This window comes from Melospiza melodia, chromosome Z (genome assembly GCF_035770615.1).
Source record: "Melospiza melodia melodia isolate bMelMel2 chromosome Z, bMelMel2.pri, whole genome shotgun sequence".
NCBI classification, from domain to species: Eukaryota; Metazoa; Chordata; class Aves; order Passeriformes; family Passerellidae; genus Melospiza; species Melospiza melodia.
The window spans coordinates 663662-683816 of record NC_086226.1 but is presented as its reverse complement, the minus strand read 5'-3'; the positions used below and the strand labels follow the sequence as shown (position 1 = coordinate 683816).

Genomic DNA, 20155 nt, shown 5'->3' with positions numbered 1-20155 from the left:
CTGGGGACAACCTGGCTGCCACCAGCACATCCACAAAGCCAGCTCCTGGCTGCCAGCACTGATGTCCCAGAGAGGAATCCCAAGGGACTGCTTTCCACAAAAGCTCTTTTCACAGGAAAGCAGTTTAACCTGCTCAAAAGGCATTTTAGCCCATTCAGAGGGGAGGTTTCCCCTCTGTCCATCTACCAGCAAAGACCTGGGCTTTGTTTCAAAGGAAGCCAGCAAACCTCAGCATATCCACAGCCTGTTTCCAGCCAGGAACTCTGTCTGGGAAAGTTGGGATTTCCCCACACCTCCAACACTTCCTTCAGGATTTGCATGTGCAGGAGAAAGCCCACATCTCATTTTGCACTGACACAGGGAAAAATGAGCCACAAATCTCTTTTCATCACAAGATAGAAGAGGGTATTGGCTGGTCTGGTAGTGAGACAGACTGCCACAGTTAATACCATTATCACTCCTAACCTGTGTTTTATTGCTGCAGCAAATTTATCCCCAGTGTCTTACAAGCAGTCTGCAGGAATAAAATGCAAGAGACATCCCCAAAAACTGCTTAAATCCCCCAAATTATGGGGGTTTTGTGAGCCTGTGTATGGGATGTTCAACACAAGCAGAGAGATCAGCAGCCGCTGACCCCACCCAAGTGTGAAAGATATGTATTTTATTATTGATTTTTTCACAAATATTAAAATGAATATTATATATGTGTTATGGTAGAAAGTTATGCTGTATTAATTTTTTTAATAGTGTGTTCAATATAGTTTTAGGTTATAACATAATGTTAAAATAGAAATTATGTATGTGGGGTATTTTTTTAAAGAAAGGAATGAGGTACTTGTACCCGATAGCAGCCACAGGACACCTAAATCTTTCAGAGAAAGAGAATTTATTGCTCCATTATCAGAAGAAAGTAACTTCTTCCTGCCTTGCTCAGCCCTGAAGACACCATTATGATTCAGAGGAAGAAGCTGACACTGATCAGACAAAATCCTGCGTTTGAATGGAATTTATGCATCATGTATCAGGTGTATGAATATGCAACAGGCTGTTGTTGTTAAGGGTTAATCCTCTGTTAACATGTGTCCTTTATTGGGCTTATTTTGCCCAGAAAGAGGTACCCAGACTGTCTGTAACTTTTTGATTTTTGTCTCGTATTGTCCTTAATCCCAATTGTCCAAATTTTTATTCCTCTGATTATATTACTAATATAATAACAATTTCATTACTATTAAACTGTTTAAATTTTAAACACAAGTGGTTGGCATTTTTCTCACAGGCAGCTCAGGGGGCTGACAGCACCCTCACAGCCCTGAAGGCCCCAGCTGGGAGGGACAGCGAGGGACAGAGCTGCAGGACAGGACACCACCCCAGCACCAGCAGTGTTTGGCTGCTGGAAGGACACACAGCCCCTGCAGAGACCCTCCAGGATCTCAGGTGTCGCTCCAGCCCCACAGACACTCAGGGCTGGTGTAGCGGCCAAGGGCACCGCTGCATTTTCACACCCACACTCAGCTCAGCCCGCATTTGTGGCACCAAGGACACAGCACCCACCCCCTCACTGCTGGTTTGTGCCAGAGCACAGCACCCACACAGCACGCACGGTGGCTTCAGCTTTCCCCGAGCTCTGCCTCCAAAAGGGTGGGAAAAGCTGTGTCTTTAACTGTTTTTAACTGGCCTGCTTCCATCCAACAACTTAAACATCCTTAATGCATCCCAGCCATCCAACACAGGCCCTGCACAGGCACTGCAGCTCCCAAGAGATTGCTCCAAGCATCAGTCATGGGCAAGTGTGTTAACAGAGCAGCCAGCTTTCAGATCAGACATTAATTATGTACAAAGCCTGTAAGAGACGAGGGTCAGTGCTGTTTATGGGGTTAAAGCAGGTAAGGCAGATGCAGCCAGGGCCTCTTCCATCTGCTGGCGTGTTTCAAAAGCTCTTCAGCTTTCAAAATATGAGCTCTGCTTCAGCTCTGAACTGATTTGCTCTGCCCTGACTTGAAAAAATTACATTTGTTTTGTGTGAACAGGAGGAGAGAAGCCAAGTCCTTCCAAAGTGGCCTTTTCCCTTCCCAGACAAATTAACTGTTATTGAAGTTTAGCCCCACGCCAGGACAGGTTTGTCCAGATCCCAGGCACATTTCAGCTGTTCCCAGCTTTCCAGCTGCTTCCCACGCAGGTGAGAGGGATCAGGGAGGCAACCCTCCTGCCCAGCCCGAGCCTGGCCATGGCTCCAGAGCCCCCCAAACCTCACAGGAGCTCTGGGCATCCAGCACCCACTGCTAATGCTGCAGAAATTCCTCCTGAGTCTCTCAGGGGCAGCTCGGAGTTCAGAGCCCCCAGTGACCAACTCAGGCACCCAGAGGTGTGTGTAGAGGAAATTAATTTATCTAGACAAGCGTCAGGGCTGCGTCTCTTCCAGCCATCTCTGTAACTGCGCCTAAAAGCAGTATTTATCAACAGGGATGCATCTAAAACACGTCAGTCTACGGCTCTGAAGCTTGGAGGCAGAAGAAACAAGATTTTAACCCGAGGAAGGTGCTAACTTGCTCGGTGAAGATACTTGAAGTTTATTTCTAAGCTTCAAGTCACATTATAATGTGGCTCTTTAAAGAAGAGCTTTTGGGGAGCAGCTCAGAAAACAAGAGTGGATTGTGTCCTGTGGAAGGAGAGCAGTGGAATCCTGCCTGGAGGCAAAAGCAGAGCATTAAAAAACACCTACACCCGAATGATCACACAAAAGTGAAAACAACAACAAAGGCTGAAGACTTGGACCCCCTTCCAGAAAACAGCAGCAGTTCCAGCACACCCCTAGGGTGGACTTTTTGCCCCAAAACGCTGCCCATGCAGCACAGCTCCCCTTCTCCTTTTCAGGTGGGCTCTGACATTGCTCCATCAGCTTGGACATTCACTCCAGGACCTTGCAATATCGTGTGTCTGCATTTCAGCAGCACCTTGCACACTGCTACATCAGGAATTCAGCTGCAATATGGAACTGAGACCAAAGTGTTGTTGCCATACTTCAGGAGGATTACAGAACTGCTTTTAATAAGGGTTTTAATAAGCTCTAAGCACAGTAAGTTGCTTTTGCTCAGCTCACATGGCTGCAAAGATAAAACCTTGCACAAAGCAACAGCCACAAGCTGCTTGACAGAACTTGCAGCGCTAAAAATTACGGAGTTACCTCTTAAAAGAATGTTCTCCTTTGTTGCCTTTGAAGTAAAAGTTTATACACTACAAACTCAGGTTTGGCTATCTCGCAGCTTTGCAACATCAAACAACATCACAGATCTGCACCTCTGCAGTTTCTGTTTGGTTTTGGCCAGACACTTGCAGGATGAGGAATGAGCAACATTGAAGGTTTGGAGCACAAGAAAAACACTTAAATCTTGCTTTGTGAACTAATATTCTTTATGTACTTTGGATGCATATCATCAGGTGGGCACCCTCCTGAGCTGGGACAGCCAAAATCAATTCCCACACCACATTCGACATCCCCCGCCACTGCTGGTCACCCACAGCTGGACCAGAGCCACAGCTCCCAACACCCTCAGCCACATCCCAAAGGTGACAGGCACCCCCAGCACAGTGATGGTCATCTCCAGATAACACACATCTGTTGAAAACCAGTTAGTACCAGTATTATATTTTCCTCAGGAAAAAAAAAACATAAACAGAAAAAGAAAACAAGCCCATCCTGAATCTAGGAAAGGGTCAGCACAACAAAATTTAAAATTATAAGTAACTATTAGTTTTTTCCAGTCTGTGAGTGTTTCTCCCTCCCCCACCACTTAGCACAATCTCTATTGTCTGAAAAGCGTTTAACTGGAAGTGGGTCATGTCTCCTGGCATTACTAAATCTTCCCAAATTTCCCCCGATTAGTCAAATGCAATATCCTCCCTGACATCTGAATGATTGAGGTAGTGTGTAATGCCATTTTTCCCCTGAATGAGCCACATCAAAGAGGGTTATAAGCCTAGAGATGGCACGCCAGATAAAAGAGTCGCCAACAGCTTGTGCCCAAAATGTTACTGAGGGAAATTAAATCGTTTTGTTGGAAGGGTTGTCCTTTGGAAACACTCAGCCATTAGGACGGAAAGTGGAGAGACAAGAAACTGCCTTCAGAGCTGCTAGGAGGATGAAACCTCACTGTGAGCTGAGTGGTCCCATTGTTAAAACACTTGTGCACATGGAAAGATTTTCTATCAGCCACAACATCCAGCCTGCTCTTCACACAGAGACATCAAAAACCATCCTACTGGGAGTTAACAACAGCCTAAATTTGGGCAATACCTCTCAGATAACTGAAAATTACAGCAGGATCCTATCAGACTAGAAAAAAATAAGAAAAAAAATGTGAAAAAGCAGTAAACCTGCTACCGCAGAAAAAGAAAATACAATTTAACAACTGGGATGTAACAGCAAGCAATCGCTCAGGCATGAGTTATATCCAAAGGGTTCAAAAATCCCACCCTTTGAAGCAGAAGGATGCCAGGAGCTGCTCCAGTGCTGATGTGGGGCTGAGCTCTCTCCTCACAGGAAAAGAGCTGGAGCTTTAAAGACGTGTCAGGTTGGTGATTAGGTGAGATCCGGGCAAAGTTTAGTCAATAACAGCAGGGTTTGTGTTCTGCTGATTTACCTCACGTGACCCCCCAGTGCTGAAACTTTGCACCAGAGCAAAGGCTGGCAGGAGACAGCACATTTTTCAGTCCAAAAAAAAAAAAAAAGAGTAATAAATTAAAATAATATTTTAAAAAGAAGGAGAGGGAGAGAGCCTACGGACCTTTTGGCATCGACAAATAGAATGTTCTGCTTCTGAGAACTGGCTTTTTATCCAAAGATAAAAAGTGTGTGGTGCAGAAATCCATATTTTAAAAAAAAAAAGAAAAAAAAGAGGGGCACTAGAGAGATTCCATTTGGGTGAGAACGCAAATGCCTGCTGGTGGACTTTGGGATGCAAACCTGTATTTTGGGTCGAGCAGTGCCTGGGGAGGAAAAGCCTGCTTGCAGTTTTTGGGGAGTGCCAAGTGGTTCAGCCTGGAGCAGCCTCAGCCATGCACACCTCTTGCAGCACAGAGTGCTGAAAGGGAAATTCAGTCAAGTTTTGCTACTAAGGGTGGTTCAGGCCCACCCTGAGGGTCAGTGAGCAGGTGGTTCAGGTCACTCCAAGGCGGTCAGCACTGACCACCGGGCACCTTGGGGACAGTCCCCAGGACTGCCAAAACCCAGGGTGTGAGCACAGCCACCCCTCAGTGCAACAGCAGCGGGGAGGGCAAAGTGCAGAGAGATGAAGATTAGCTCTGACAGCCTCGACTCCGAGTTTATTTTGGCATGGCAAGAGCGCACGAGGCTTCAAAGCAGCTCTGACGAGGAGCAGGGGCCGGGCAGCAGCAGCAGCTGCCCCGGGGCTGAATTCCAGCGCCGTCCCTGCCACCGGCTGCACCCAAAGCATCCATCAGCCCTGTAACCCTCACACCAGGGCTCTGCACAACTGAGACCTGCATGCTCAAGGCACCTTGATTTTCCTCCTTCCCTCTTGCTTGTTTTTAAATGAAGTGCTTTATTTAGCAGCTCTGCCTCCATCCCCTGCGACGGGGCAGACAAAGCAGCAGCGCTTCTGCAGGGGGAGGAACAGCTCCTCTCCTTGCTGGGGCAGGATCCAAACAAAAACAAAGGCTTTGGAAAGCAGAAGGAAAGTGAAAACAAGCAGAAGGGAGGGGGAGCAACAGATTTAAAACCTGGTGCTTCCAGGGTTTACAGGAGCAAGATAGGAGCTGCTTATCTCTGGCCAGGGCGGTGCAGAACGCGCTGCAGGAGAGCCAAGGGCAGGTCTGTCACCCTGGCACCTCTGCTCCCCAAAAGGCACAGCGAGAAAGGCCCAGCTCAGAGGGCCAGGGGAGGCCCTGCAGACACCCCTGAGGGCAGCTCTGCTCAGCCACAGGTGAGATGTTCACAGGTCACACAGACCTGCCCTCCCTGAGAGCCTTACCGGGGTGCTACAGGTTCTGCTCCAGCCAGAACGTGCCTTGTTGGTACCATTACTCACAAGTAATGGTGATAGTGCAGGTGTTCACAATCCAACCCAGCAGAGAATTGCTTTCCTGTCTCCCCTGGCCTTGGAAGAAATCAAAGGGACACCACAAGACATGAGACACTGCCCAAGCAGATAGGCAGCTCTTTATCTCCAATTTCTTTCATTATTTTATTTCTTACCACTAAACGTGGTGGTGAAAGAGGAATGAGATAAGCAACAAGCAGGCACCCCACAGCTGTGGGAAGAGCTCGCAAGAGCCACACCAGTATTCCCATATCCACCTTCTGCTATGGAGCAGAACCTTCTCCTCCAACCTGTCTCCAGAGCAGGACATGTGTTCCTAGCAGGGGATGTGGGACCAACCCAAGACCTCAGCAGTCCAGTGCTGCCAGGTGAGAGCCACCTCCAGCTCTCCATGCCCACCCCACCAGGAGGCTAAGTGTCCCTGAACGAGCCCCAGGCCCTGCCCAGGGCAAAGAACAGCAATACCCACAGCACCCACCTTCCCAGAGCTCACAGTAATTAAGCAGCATCAATCCACGAGGAGTTACTCAGCTTAATTAGATTGGAAATTACACCTTCTGTCATCTCAGCATCCTGGCATCCACTGGCTGCCTTGAGACATGCTTACACCAGCCGTGCTCACCTGGGGTGTACCAGCAAGGACCAGCTCCTCAGCAGGCACAGGGATCAGGTATTTTTATTCCTATTTTCTTTCAAAGCCCTTTTCAATTAGCCTCACTTGCTAATACACATGTCAGCAGCCCCAGGTGCTTGCTCACACCCAGCCTGCTTTGGCAGCTGTAGGTTTGCCTGTGCCTCCTGAAACCATCCCTGTGGGGCTTCCAGAACAATCCGGACATGCCCGTGATGCTCTAAAAGCCATCTTCAAACACATCAAGGGTCCTTTTTCCCTTTGAAGAGCAGTGACTGGCTGGGCCACATCCCTGAGGTGTAACCTGCTATTGTGATAGGCAGTGATTCACCCAGGAGACATCCTGCTCCCAGCATGGTTAGCACATGCAGCCAGCTCCCCACAGGCTGTGGCACTTCCAGGAGGGAGCCTGGGCAGTGACTCACCACGGGAAGGGGGAAGGTTTGCACTGGGTGTAAGGGCTCCACCAAGGGAAACTCATCCCTCCGTGGGCTGCCCCTGCTCCTTCAGGGTGGGAGCTGGTTGTGGTCTGAAGGGTTGGTCAGCCCACGTGTGGAAAGGATGTTCTCAAGGAACGGCTGAGCTGGAAGCACACGGTGATGGAGACTTGTGGGTGAGAGCTAAGAGAAATATCCAAAAGTCAGAATGGACGTGGGTTTCCCAGAGGAGCAGGCTGCCCGGAGTGGCTGCCCCTGGATCCCTGGCAGTGTCCCAGGCCAGGCTGGACGGGGCTTGGAGCAGCCTGGGATAGGGGAAGGTGTCCCTGCCCATGGCAGGGGTTGGACCTGAATGATCCTTGAAGTCCCTCCCAACCCAAACCATTCTGTGATTCCATGACACAGCACACATCTCCCACTGAGGATCCATGGAAGCACCAAGCACCTGGAGCAGCCAGAGGAGGCAAAGCCACTCCCGTGGTGCCGCCACAGGGCCTGTGTGGGAATGCAGAGAGAGGGAGCTGAGGGCTGTACACTAAGGAGGAGGTGAACGGGGTCACAACAGCCTGCCCTGCACCCTAGACAGCCAGGGAGGGCAGCCAGGGGTGTAGGGGATACAGTGTGTGTAAATGAAGGTGGTATGGAATGTAACCTTATCCCCTAAAGAGCTGCAGCTGAACCAATTACTAAAGATCAGGAGCAGGCCTGATGTTAACAGGCCACACCTGTAGCCAGTCAGAAGAGCGTTATAAAAGAGTGGATTGGTGGGAACTGGAGTCAGTTGGCTGCTGTGAGAACAAGGAAGAGTTAATGCCTAAAGGAGCTGCCTACAAGAAACATCAAGGAGGTGTGAAACTCTGGCAATATGGAACCCTTGCAATGTACTGATAATGGAACTCCTGCAATATAATGACAGCACAGGGGGGTCACACAGCACTGCTTCTGATCTGCTGGGACTTCCTGGGGACAAACACAGGGCACTGAAAGCCAGCGCCACAGAAAACTGCTCAGGAAGGGGAAAATTAACAATGAAATCTATAAAAGGACAGTCAGATGGGGTTTGGTTAAAAAATGGCAAAGGATGGTGGCAGAGCAGGCCAGGAGCAAGGCTGCTGGAGGAGCTGCTCCACCATCCCACCCCCTGCACCATGCCAGGGCTGGCAGTCAGCACCTGCAGGTAATCACTGCCCACAGTGAGGGTTTACACACCTGTGCTGCTCACAGTCCCTACCTGGACGTGTTTAAGTCATTCCTGAGATTCCCAGGTTTCAGTCAGCTGCAGAAGGTTTTTCAGACACAGGACAAACCAAGGAGAAAAGGAAAGCACAGCTGGAGAAGGAGTCACATTTCCAGGCTGAAGGCTGTTCCCTGTAGGGATGCTCTTCTCCCAACCCTCTGGATACCACAGGAAAGGCAAAGGGCAGAAATGCCAAACCCTCAAAAGCTTCATTAGTATACCTGGTGAGTCCACCATGACCCAGACAACACTTTAAGGAGGGCTCACCAAGGAAAGCCCTGTGAAGCCCATCACCCACCAAGCCTGGTCCTTCCCAGCCCTGCCACCACCTCTGGACAGGGCTCTGCTCATCCTTGAAGGCTCAGGCTGAGCCAAAACCCAACCCCACAAGACGTGTCTGAGAGCAGGCCAGAGGCATACGAGGACAACAGCTTTACAGCCAGTTCGAGACACAGAAAGCTCACAGGGACCTTTTTTCAGTTTTGATAAGCAGCAAATTCTTCCCTAAAGTGTTCTGCAAACATTTCAGGTGTCTGCCACAGCTTGAGGTTCCTCTGCAATAACAGCAGTAATTTTCCTGACCTGGATTGTAGCTCGCTCTGATGCTCCTTTAGCCACCAGCAAACGCCTCTGTGTGCAGGGAGGGTCAAAGATCAGGCAGCAGCACCACACAAAAACACCAGCTCAGAGCTTCACCTGCCTCACCTGACATTTATTACACCCATGGCTACCTCAGAAAGCCCAAAGTCCACCCTCATGCTCAAGTGGGGCTGCTCCTGTGGATTCCCTGAAGGACAGCCATCACAGTGAGGGAACACTACTCCTGCTTTGGACAGGGCTTCAAATTCATTGCTGTGTCAATTAAAAGTGAAACACATCTAGAACAGCACTGCTTCACAGCAAACTGAGAAGTTTAAACATATATGTACAGAAACACAATCACAAACATACACAGCCTTCTTTCTCGGTCACCAGAAGAGATGCATGAGTTCACATTCAGGGTCATTATTTTCTCTGCCTGGTAATTGGCAGCACGAAAGAACAGCAAAGCAAAAAAAATCCTCCTCTGTAAATACATTCCTCAACAGCAGCCAGGCTGCCTGTAACAAATAACCTCGGATAAACTCCTTCCTGAGGGCAGGAAAGGGCAGGAAGGACTCATCCCACCCAATCCCTTAAGAACGAGCACAGCACCCACTGCTGCTCCCATCCCTCACCCTGGAGTGAGCCCAGCAAATCACTGCAACTTGGGCTTCATGCACTGCGATTTCCACACCACAGTTTCACACCCTTGGAACAGAATCAGGGCAGGAATTCTCAGAAACAGATTTTTAGAAGAGCAAGCTGATTCATCCCAGCCAGCAAGAGGGCATGCAGCAGGATCTAGCTAATGAACCCTGCTGCAGCCATTCCCGGGGCTGTGCCCCAGCACCTGCACTCAGCTCTGAGCTCCTTGGCTCAGTGGCTCTCATCTGACCCAAGCACGGGGATTATTAAATGCACAACTGAGATGAAAAGTTGCACAAACAGAGATGGAAATGGGGTTATTTTTGCAGCACAAATACCCCGGAGCAGCGTGCCCTGTGGTGGGACGTGCACCCGCGGTGCCAGGAGAGCATGGGGTGAACTCTGGCCCACCGAGGCAGGGAAATGCCCCCAGACCACAGTCCCTGAGCTCCCCGGGAGCCAGGTGAGGCCCAGACCCGGTGGGCTGGAGGGTGTTTCAGGCAGGCTCGGCTCTGTCTGTCTGTCTGTCCCTGTGCCACCGCAGGGAGGCCAAGGGGCCCCGGGCGGCTGCGGTGCTGCCCGTGCCCTTGGCACAGCCCCAGCCTGCAGAGAGCTGGCTGGAGCAATCAGAGTTTACATTTCAATGGTTTTCTCTCTGCCACTGCAGCTCATAATGAGGCAGACTCAGGAGGAGCCTGGGGATGCCGATGGACCTGGCTCCCTCAGCGAGACAGCCCCATCCTTACATAAAATCCCAGCGTGGCCTCCCAGCTGTCCCTGCCCTCTGTGCTATGACCCACACGTGTTCTCATCATCTAAATAAAGAAAAAAGAGACCAAAACCTTCATCTGTAACATGCTTTTCCTCACAGGAGCTGCAATGGCAGCAGCAGGAGCTCAGGAGCTCTGCAGCATCGCGTGGACGTCCTGGGATTGAACCCCAAACACTCCCTGCCCCCAGCACTTATTCCCAGAAATTTGTTCTACACAATCCACAGAAAATCTTCTCTCCCCTTCCCTGCTGCTCCTCAGCCCCAAGCCAGCCCACAGGCACACGCTGAGGATGAATCCTCCCTGAGCCTCGCAGGATAAATAATTTTCACGAGGGTTTATGGCAGAAGGTCTGTGCCAATGCATTGACTCAATCAGTGTGTGATCACACGGGCAGCATTCACACACTTTTGAGAAGTTTCTCCCCAGGGTCAGAAACCACCAATTCATTCCAGCTATTTCATTTAATACAACTTTAAGTGAAAACCAGAGTCTTCTACACCCCAACACTGGCCATTAGAAGAGGATTTTTTTAATGCATAAAGTCTATAAGAAAATATTTGGCAAACAGCAGCCACTTTGCACAACGAGAGGAAAAAAATAGCATGAAAAATAAATACCCTGGTTTCTTATTTACCCAGAGCTTGCAGACCTTCTGAAGAGCATATCTTGAGCTGCACAACAGCCCAGGAGCAGAGAGACACAGCTTATTCCCTAGCCTGGCAGAAGCCCTATTTTGCATGAGGTTCAGAGGCTATACTTACAAGGACAATTACCATATTTTAAGAAGCACCTTTAAGAGAGCAGAACATCAGAAGCCAAAGCAATTACAGTTGGTTTTGCCATACAGAGAGCCTCACCTTACAATGTAACTAAGGTCAGCCATACAAACAACTCTAATTTCTGGTTTAGTGCTGCAAATCAACCCTGATGATGATGATGGCACCTTCCATGGGGTGACCAGGTCCATCCCTCCTGCCCAGTGCCCAGCCCAGGGCACAGAACAGGCTCAGTGATCCCACACCGGGCTCACACTGGCACTGCCCAGGCTCAGTGATCCCACACCAGGCTCACACTGGCACTGCCCAGGCTCAGTGATCCCACACCGGGCTCACACTGGCACTGCCCAGGCTCAGTGATCCCACACCGGGCTCACACTGGCACTGCCCAGGCTCAGTGATCCCACACCAGGCTCACACTGGCACTGCCCAGGCTCAGTGATCCCACACCAGGCTCACACCTGCACAGGCTGTGATCCCACACCAGGCTCACACTGGCACTGCCCAGGCTCAGTTATCCCACACCAGGCTCACACTGGCACTGCCCAGGCTCAGTGATCCCACACCAGGCTCACACTGGCACTGCCCAGGCTCAGTGATCCCACACCAGGGGCACACTGGCACTGCCCAGGCTCAGTTATCCCACACCAGGCTCACACTGGCACTGCCCAGGCTCAGTTATCCCACACCAGGCTCACACTGGCACTGCCCAGGCTCAGTGATCCCACACCAGGCTCACACTGGCACTGCCCAGGCTCAGTGATCCCACACCAGGGGCACACTGGCACTGCCCAGGCTCAGTTATCCCACACCAGGGGCACACTGGCACTGCCCAGGCTCAGTTATCCCACACCAGGCTCACACTGGCACTGCCCAGGCTCAGTTATCCCACACCAGGGGCACACTGGCACTGCCCAGGCTCAGTGATCCCACACCAGGCTCACACTGGCACTGCCCAGGCTCAGTTATCCCACACCAGGCTCACACCTGCCCAGGCTCAGTGATCCCACACCAGGCTCACACTGGCACTGCCCAGGCTCAGTTATCCCACACCAGGCTCACACCTGCCCAGGCTCAGTGATCCCACACCAGGCTCACACTGGCACTGCACAGGCTGTGATCCCACACCAGGGGCACACTGGCACTGCACAGGCTGTGATCCCACACCAGGGGCACACTGGCACTGCCCAGGCTGTGATCCCACACCAGGCTCACACCTGCACAGGCTGTGATCCCACACCAGGCTCACACCTGCACAGGCTCGTGGGTTCATGAGCTGCCTTTGCCCCCTGCTCCAGTAAGGAGGATTTGGAAAGTCCCCTGCCCAGCTGCAGTTTTTCTGGGCCTGGCTGTACCTGGGCACATCAGGGAGGTGGCAGGAGCAGGGCCAGCACAAGCAGCCTCAGAAAGTTGTTTCTTGGGCAATGCACAGATTAGGTGAAATTCTCCTATGTCTCCCTATGGAACAGGTTTTTGCAGGTTGGAATTCTCTGTGCCACCACCTGCTCTGTACCTCTTGCACAGGCTGGTGCCAGGCGGCATCCTCTGCCACAGAACTCCTTTTCTGCTGCTCAACTCCTGTTTGATTCTGCCATAAAATGAAATCCACAGCCAGAGAATCCCAGAGTGTCCAGGTGAAGCAGTGGCAGTGAGAAGAGAGAATGGTCCCTCCATAACTATTGACCAAAGTGGAGTCCTACACACTTGAAGGTTGGAGCAGTTGTGGATCTACTGTCATGCTCATAATTAGGCAGAGCTATTAATTGCTCTGCTTGATGGGGATATTAAACACCAGTCAGCCCTTGAAGTGACACAGGCATCCCATGGAGAAGGCCTCCAGCAGAGGCTCAGAGCTGCTGGTGTTCCCAGGATGGGTTCCTCTCCTGCATAAGCGTCCCCCAGGCCAATCCAACACACCAAACTCATCAGCATGGTGACAAATTTATACACCAAGAAAACTACTACAGATCCCCACAAGGTCCCAGAAAACCTTCTGCAAGCAGCACATGGAAGCTGAGGGCCCTCCACACAACACACACCAGCTCCCACTGCAGTTCAGCAGGAAGGAGACCTGAGAATTCCCACCTGGACGCTCCAAAGTGGCTCCTCAGCAGTTTCTCCCATGCTGGCTCCAGCGGGAGGAGGAATGACTCAGAGGAAGGTGCAGCTGTGGCTATGCCAGCACAGCAGCACCTGTGGGATCAGTAGCCTGTGGGATCACTAGTCTGTGGGATCAATGGGCTCTCAGCAAGACAGCTGTACTGTACTGAGCCCGGATCACCTTCCTCCCCCTCCTCTGCTCCCCACAAACAGCCTCACCTGCCAGCAGAGGCCCAGGAGCCTCAGACCTGCCCCTGGGCATCACCCCTGTCCTGGGCATCAGCCCTGCCCACGTGGGCATCCCCCCTGTCCTGGGCATCACCTCTGTCCCTGGGCATCACCTCTGTCCCTGGGCATCCCCTCTGTCCCTGGGCTGTCCCCTCTGTCCCTGGCCATCACCCATGCCCCCCTGGGCATCACCCATGCCCCCCTGGGCATCACCCATGCCCCCCTGGGCTGTCACCCCTGCATGGAGCTGACCTGCAGGTGAGCCCCAGGACCGAGCCCAACACATCCCCTCTGCCTCAGGGACTCCACAGCCACCAGCACCACCAGGCTCAGCACCTCCAGGCTGTGAGGTTTGTTGTGGGTTTTGAGCCTTCTTGGATCTTTTTCTTGTGCTCTCAAAGTCGCAGGAAACATTTTTCCTGCTGCTTCAAAGGCCAGAGCAGGCACAGGGGCCCCATGCAGCAGACAGCCCAGCAGGACAGCCCTAAATTTCACCATGACTCAGTTGCACAGACAGCCCTTGTGGGCTCCAGCCCCTGGCTCCATCACCTAAAAATCCAGCTGCATCCCTAGAATGTTCCTGCAAAACCAACAGGCAACAGCAGAAGGACCAGTGCTGAAACGCCTGCTCTCACCAACAAACTTTGTTGTTGTTAAAAATAAACCTAAAGTTAACAACACACACAGGTTGCCACCAAATCCCCACCCCTTTCTCATCAGAAAGTCCCTACACAGCAGAAGGATCCCAAGCAACGCCCCAGGAGACAGCTCACACCTGCTCAACAGACCAACAGGAGTGTAAACCAGGGCAGCACAAAAAGACAACGCAGGTTAACTACTGCTCATCAAGTCAAAAATCAATTAACCAGGCAGCTTTAATCAGCCCATCAACAGGGATAGCACAGCGCTGGGGGCCAGCCCCCCTCCTGCCAGGGATGCTGGCCATCCCATCCATGCACTCATCCTGAGAGGTGCTCTGGTGGGCACGGCAGGGCTGTTCAGCCACAGCTCTACTCCTGCTCCTCTCCGGGTTTTCCAAGGGGAAAAGATGCTCCAAACTTGGCTTTTGAAGTGCTCCCGAGAAGGATGGAGGTCATCCCGCTCACAGACAGCCCAGCTCAGTCCAGCAGGGCCTCTGCAATGCCCACAGGTTCAGAGGAGATCACCGGATCCACCATTCATCCTGCATCCCTTTGATGGCCAAAGGAAAGGTTCGTGACAACCCCCGACGTTACATAAAAAAGCTGCTGGCAGAACGAGTTACAGGAGCAGAAATCTGCAGCAAAGTTAAGCCCGGGGGACACAAAGTGATTCTGGCGCCAACCTGGCAGCACCTCCACGAGCTGACCACGGCCACAGGGAGAGCCCAAACCACTAAAACTCCCATTATGACAACAGATGATGCTGACGCTGCCACACAGCACAGCCTTTTCCGAAGCCAAGCGCCGCTCCCGGCGGGTCCCTGCCCGGCGGTACCGATGGTTTTGGCATTCCCGGAGCGCGGCTGCCCCCGAGCAGCCCCGGGAGATGCGGAGCGCGGCGAGAGGGCTCTCTCCCCATCAGGAGCTCCGAGCCAGGCGGGTCTCGCACTGCCTGCGAGAGCTCTTTCATCGGGACAGGTCAATCGGCACAGATCTCTCTGGACACAAACTCCCGCGGGGAAAGGGAGCGGAAAGCCCCGAACTGTGTGGGAGGCATCCACAGCCCAAGGGCTGGGGTTACCCGAGTACCCCACAGACACAAAATAACAACAACAAAAAAAAATTAAAACCAGAGCGGAAACTGTTTTTCTAGTCCAGACCTCAGGCTCTGCTTTAAACAGAGCACCTGAGCCTCACAATTACCACCACGATCGCTTTTTAAGAGCAAGGGAAGCGTGGGGCCGGTCGGGGCGCGGTGCCCGGCCAGGCCACCAGCCGTGCCACCTTCCCTGGCTGCCATGAGGAAGCGGGCGCGTCCCATCGCGCCCCTGCCAAGGGATCTCATCCAGGACTTGTGGAACAAAAAGGGCTCTGGAAACCGGACACCGCGGAAGCGTTTCGGGGAGTTGGGGCACTCGCTCTGCGCTCCTGTGATTCCGCACCTTCCCGCCCCTCCGGCCCGGGCTTTAGGCATCGAGCAGGGCAGGAATCGAGCAGGGCAGGAATATCCCAGGGGTTCTGGGCAGGCTGGGAGGGTTTTGGCCGCGCAGGTGACGGAGCGCACGGAGGGCGAGGCCGCCGCCGCGACCCACGGGCGAAGTCCGCCCTGCAGCGCGGAGAGCCGGCAGGGTGGAACTCCGGGGGCCCGGGAGGGGTCCGGGAGGGGCCCGGGAGGGGTCCGGGGCCGCGGGGGCACGGCGGCGATGCCGCTCCGCATCCCGCGCACCTGCGGGAAAGTTGCGGGGCCCCTCCCGGGCCGGGAACGGGCCCCCCTCCAGGGCAGGGGGAGCTCGGAGCGGCGCCCGCAGAGCCCCCCGCGCCCTCCCGCTCACCTTGGTGTAGAGCTGCGCGGCGGACATGGCCGGGGCGGGCGGCGCTAGGCGCGGGGCATGGGGGCGGCGGGCGGCCGGACCGACCGCCGCACGGACACACGGACGCACGGACGCACCGGCGCTCCGACCTTTACACCCGCCGCGGCCGGCCGGGCGCGGGCACGGGAAGCGAAGGGAGCGGCAGCGGCAGGAGGAGGAGGAGAAGGAGAAGAAGGAGGAGGAGGAGGAGGAGGAGGAGGCAGCAGCACCGCTCCGCCTCCGCCGCGCCCCGCTCAGGTATGGGGAGGCTCGGCCCGGCTCCCTTCGGTTTCCTTCGGCTCGGCTTTTATTATTATCATTTCTTTAACTTAAAAAAAAAAAGAAAGAAAGAAAGAAAAGAAAGAAAAATAAAAACGCTGTTTTTAATAAATATTTTTCTTCCCGGCCGCTTTACCCCGCGGCTCTCGGCATCCCCATCCCTCCCAGCTCCGGCGCCCCCCGGGCAGGGTCCCCCCGGCAGCGCAAGTTGGTGCTGCGTTTGGAAGGGTTTTGCCTTTTATCCATCTCCCTTTCTCACAGAGGAAGAGCAATTAAGCCCCAAGCAGGTGGCCCTTGGTGGTTTTCGGGTCTTCCATCGCCCCGCGGGCTCTGGGGATCCCCCACGCTTTGAGGAGTGAGGGACGGCATCGCTGCGGTGTCCTTAGCCAGGACACGCCTGTTCCCGGGACAGGAGCATTGCCCTCCTGACCCCACTGGAAATCAGCTCGAGAAGTGTGCCAGGGATAGGCTTTGCTCTGTCTTCTGCCTGCAGGTGGGCTCGGGGTCCCCCCAGCACCACTGCTCCCGGGCGCTGCTTGTGTGCCGCTCCTACACCGGCGGCAGGAATTCCAACTTCCACAGCAACAGCCAAAAATTGATCCCAGCCCGTCAATCCTGGCCGTGCTGCTTCCCTCCATCCCACGGGAGCACCCTGTTCTGCAATTCATGCTTAGACGGCACTTTCGGAGCCTGGGAAGCAGAATGAAATGCAAAGCGCTCCTAATTAACCACTACTGCTATTCTTTATCATTCGAGGTATTTTGCATATTAACCGAGCAGGCAGAAGCCCGCTCAGCGATCCTGCTCCCTGTCACCGGTGTTTGCGCCGTCACTGGGATCCCTCCCGCCCTGGTTTCGGGCTGTGCCGCTCACAGGCACCCACAGCCTTTCCCCACAGTGATCACTGGTGGCATCTCACACTCTGCTCCTTGTCCCCTGCGGGATAAAACTCTTCCCCCCTGTCACATTTTCCCTCTTCCACCCCAGGGCCTGGCAGGGAGCAGTGCTGATGTGGTGGAAGGACAGCCAGCATTGCAGATACCTCTCTTTTCCAGCTCTGATATCCTTGATGAATAAAAAAAAAAAAAAATATTGCAGGTGGCTCTGGGGGGAGTCTGGGAAGGAGGAGGGGAGGGGAGGAAAAAAACTGCACCATGTCTAGAAATTGCCCTGGGAAAATTTGACAGCATAATCCCTGCAAAGCCTCCAAGAGAGCTTAGTCAGGCAAACAAAACTTGCTCCTCTCATTTCATTAAATCAGCTGCGGAAACAAAACGTGGAGCACTGGTGGAATTAGAAGCAAAGCTTTCAGTGAAGCTGGGGTAGCAGTGATAGCCCCGAGGCAAAGCACAGGCATTCCCGTGGAACACCAGCTGGTGTCACATGCGATTCTCCATTAATCTAAAACTTTAATTAAACTCAGAAACTGAAAACCCCAAAATACATACAGAATCCCTGAAGTACATCCTAACTGCTGAGTTGCTGGAAATTGTCTCCTCCAGGAGACAGAAGCTTCTTCCCACTTGGGAATCAAAACTTGTGTAGATCAAATTTAACAGGCACGGGCTCTTAAATAGCAGTTTATGGTACCCCCTCTTGCATTCACATAGAGGGCATTTTGAGGTAAAAATTGACTAAATACAGGGGGTTTTCCCCTTTAAGCACAGCCAGTGGATTCTTTACAAGCACAGGATGGGTTGGAGTTCATTTTAAGGTCCTGCCCTTGTCCCTGTGTTGTAGTGACACATGGAAACCCCAGGAACAGATGGATGGATGGATGGATGGATGGACAGGTGATGGCACAGCCAGTGAGGAGCATCAATTCTGACAGCTCTAAATGTCATCAGAACAGAGCTGGCTGTTGTTAAGTGTGACCCCAGGTCCTGAATTTTTGCATGCAAAGATGTCCCAGAGACCTCAAATCTGGATTTCACTCCTCCTGTGCCTCACAGAAGCCACCACGTGCCACATCTGGGCACAGTCTGGGCCTGGCAGAGTCACAGTACCCTGGGTGTGGCTGCACGGGCTGTTTCTGCAGCCTGCGTTAAAGTAATGATAAATTATTCCAGGTGATAACGAAATGAATAATTAACATTCCTGCAAATAGATTCTGTCCAGAGCCTGCAGCCCAGCCCCAGGGAGCAGGGGCCAAGCCAGCATTGTGCCACAGGGCACAGGGAACCACTCCAGAGCTCATCATCTTGTTTGTGGCCAAAAACACCACCATGGAAAGCCCTGGGGTTGGTCTTAAAGTCCTTGTAAAAAGGTAAGCACATGTAGAAAAGTCTTAAAGCCTTGGGAGATGCTGAGGATTCAAACTCTGGAGTGAGTCTGGGATGATGTGATCAGGGACTTTTGCATTCTCAGCCCTGCCACAGGCAAGTCACCCACACGCTCCACACCTCTGCTCTTCCTCTGTCACCGTGACAAATTTAATTAAAAATACTGGGAAGAATATTTTGCAGAGCCCTGGTACGTGTCTAAGTGAAGAGGCTGTGGCTGCCAGGTTTCTAAATGCCACTGATTCTGTCTCTGTGTGGCTCAGAGCCCTGGTGCAGGGGCAAGCTCAAGCCTGGGCCAGGCTGCTTCCCTCACCAGTGGCGTCCCTGCGCTCCAGCTTTAATAGCTGGTTTGCCTGCAGGATTGCTCACTGGGGCAGGAAATGCCACAGGATTTCAGGAGCAGCAGCTAATGCTCAGGAGGTTCCCGGCACCTGCAAGCCACAATTCCAGCTGTGTTTGGCACCTGCAAGCCACAATTCCAGCTGTGTTTGGCTCATTACTGCCTGGTGACCTGCAAGCCAGAGGTGTAACCTGAGCACTGGCCCCAGGCAGGCAAAGGCACCGCCAAGCTTTGCAGAACGTTCTGCCTGGTGCCCTATTTACCCAGTTTACTGCAAGGAGATCCAAGGAGCTGGGAGAAGATGGAAATCTGCAGGATTAAGGAAACCCTTCACTCTTGAGTGAGAAAATCGTCCTTACTGCATCACTCATCTGTCGGGGGCAGCGAGAAGGAGCCTCTTGAGGAGGCTCTGACCCAGCCAGCCTCACCAGTTGTTCTGGACCAGCCTGAATCCTGTAAAGCTCTCGGCAGCAAAGGGCTCAGCGCCAGCAACACGCTCACCCACCAACAGCTTCGTCTCAGGAGAGTTTAGCTGCCCGTTATCCCGTGGGAATTCACTCCTGCTGAAGGCAAATTCTTTTAATCTTGTGCAGACCTCATGTTCGTTGCAGAGGAAATTTGCCTCCAGGAGCAGGAGCTCAGACACTCTATAAATGTTTGATAGCTCTGACCACCTCTTCTGAGTTATTATTTTATTAGAAAAGGAGATTTATTATGGTTCTGGATGACTTGAATTCACAAAGCTCACCAGTGTGGTATTTTTTTTATCTCTCATATCGAGTGTACCCAACAAATGTCACAGCCTTTAATAACATGCTTTAATTAATCCTGGAATTCTGGATGTGCTATTATCTTCATTTTTCAAAGGGAGGTCACAATAGTAAAGGAAAATCTACATTGCTTGCACGGGCTACTCCAGGAGTCTGCGGCAGACCAGGAAATTAATCTCTTAATCATTCTGCCAATTTGACTCCGTGGTGGGAGCACAGACCTGTGACTACCTCAGCTCTCTGCACTAATGAAACTATTTCCTTTATCTGGGATGGCCTTTCCCACCAGCAAAACAGGACAGCTCTGATGTCCCCTGTGCAGTTTTTGGAGATGGCTGCTGAAAAGGGCTCGATGTCCTGCCCGCCAGCCTACCTCTCCCAGCCTGAAGCTTCACCTTTCTGGAAGCTTCCTTCCTCAGTACCTGTAGGACAATCCCTGTTTGGATCTGGGGAATCCAAGGAACAAGCCTTGAGAGGCACTGCTCTGGTCTGTCTGGCTTCCTGCCAGGATGGAAACAGTTCCAGTGT

General features: G+C 52.6%; 1 protein-coding gene across 2 annotated transcripts in view; it reads right to left on the bottom strand.

Moving 5' to 3' along the window:
• The window catches only part of MYO5B (myosin VB), a 148890-nt gene extending 132823 nt beyond the window's left edge, over positions 1-16067 (bottom strand). For both annotated transcript variants that reach the window (XM_063179615.1, XM_063179614.1), the window contains exon 1: positions 15939-16067. In XM_063179615.1, coding sequence (XP_063035685.1) covers positions 15939-15965 — 27 coding nt within the window. In that variant the 5' untranslated portion in view covers positions 15966-16067. The remainder of the gene's footprint in view (positions 1-15938) is intronic.
• Between the last annotated feature and the right edge of the window lie 4088 nt (positions 16068-20155).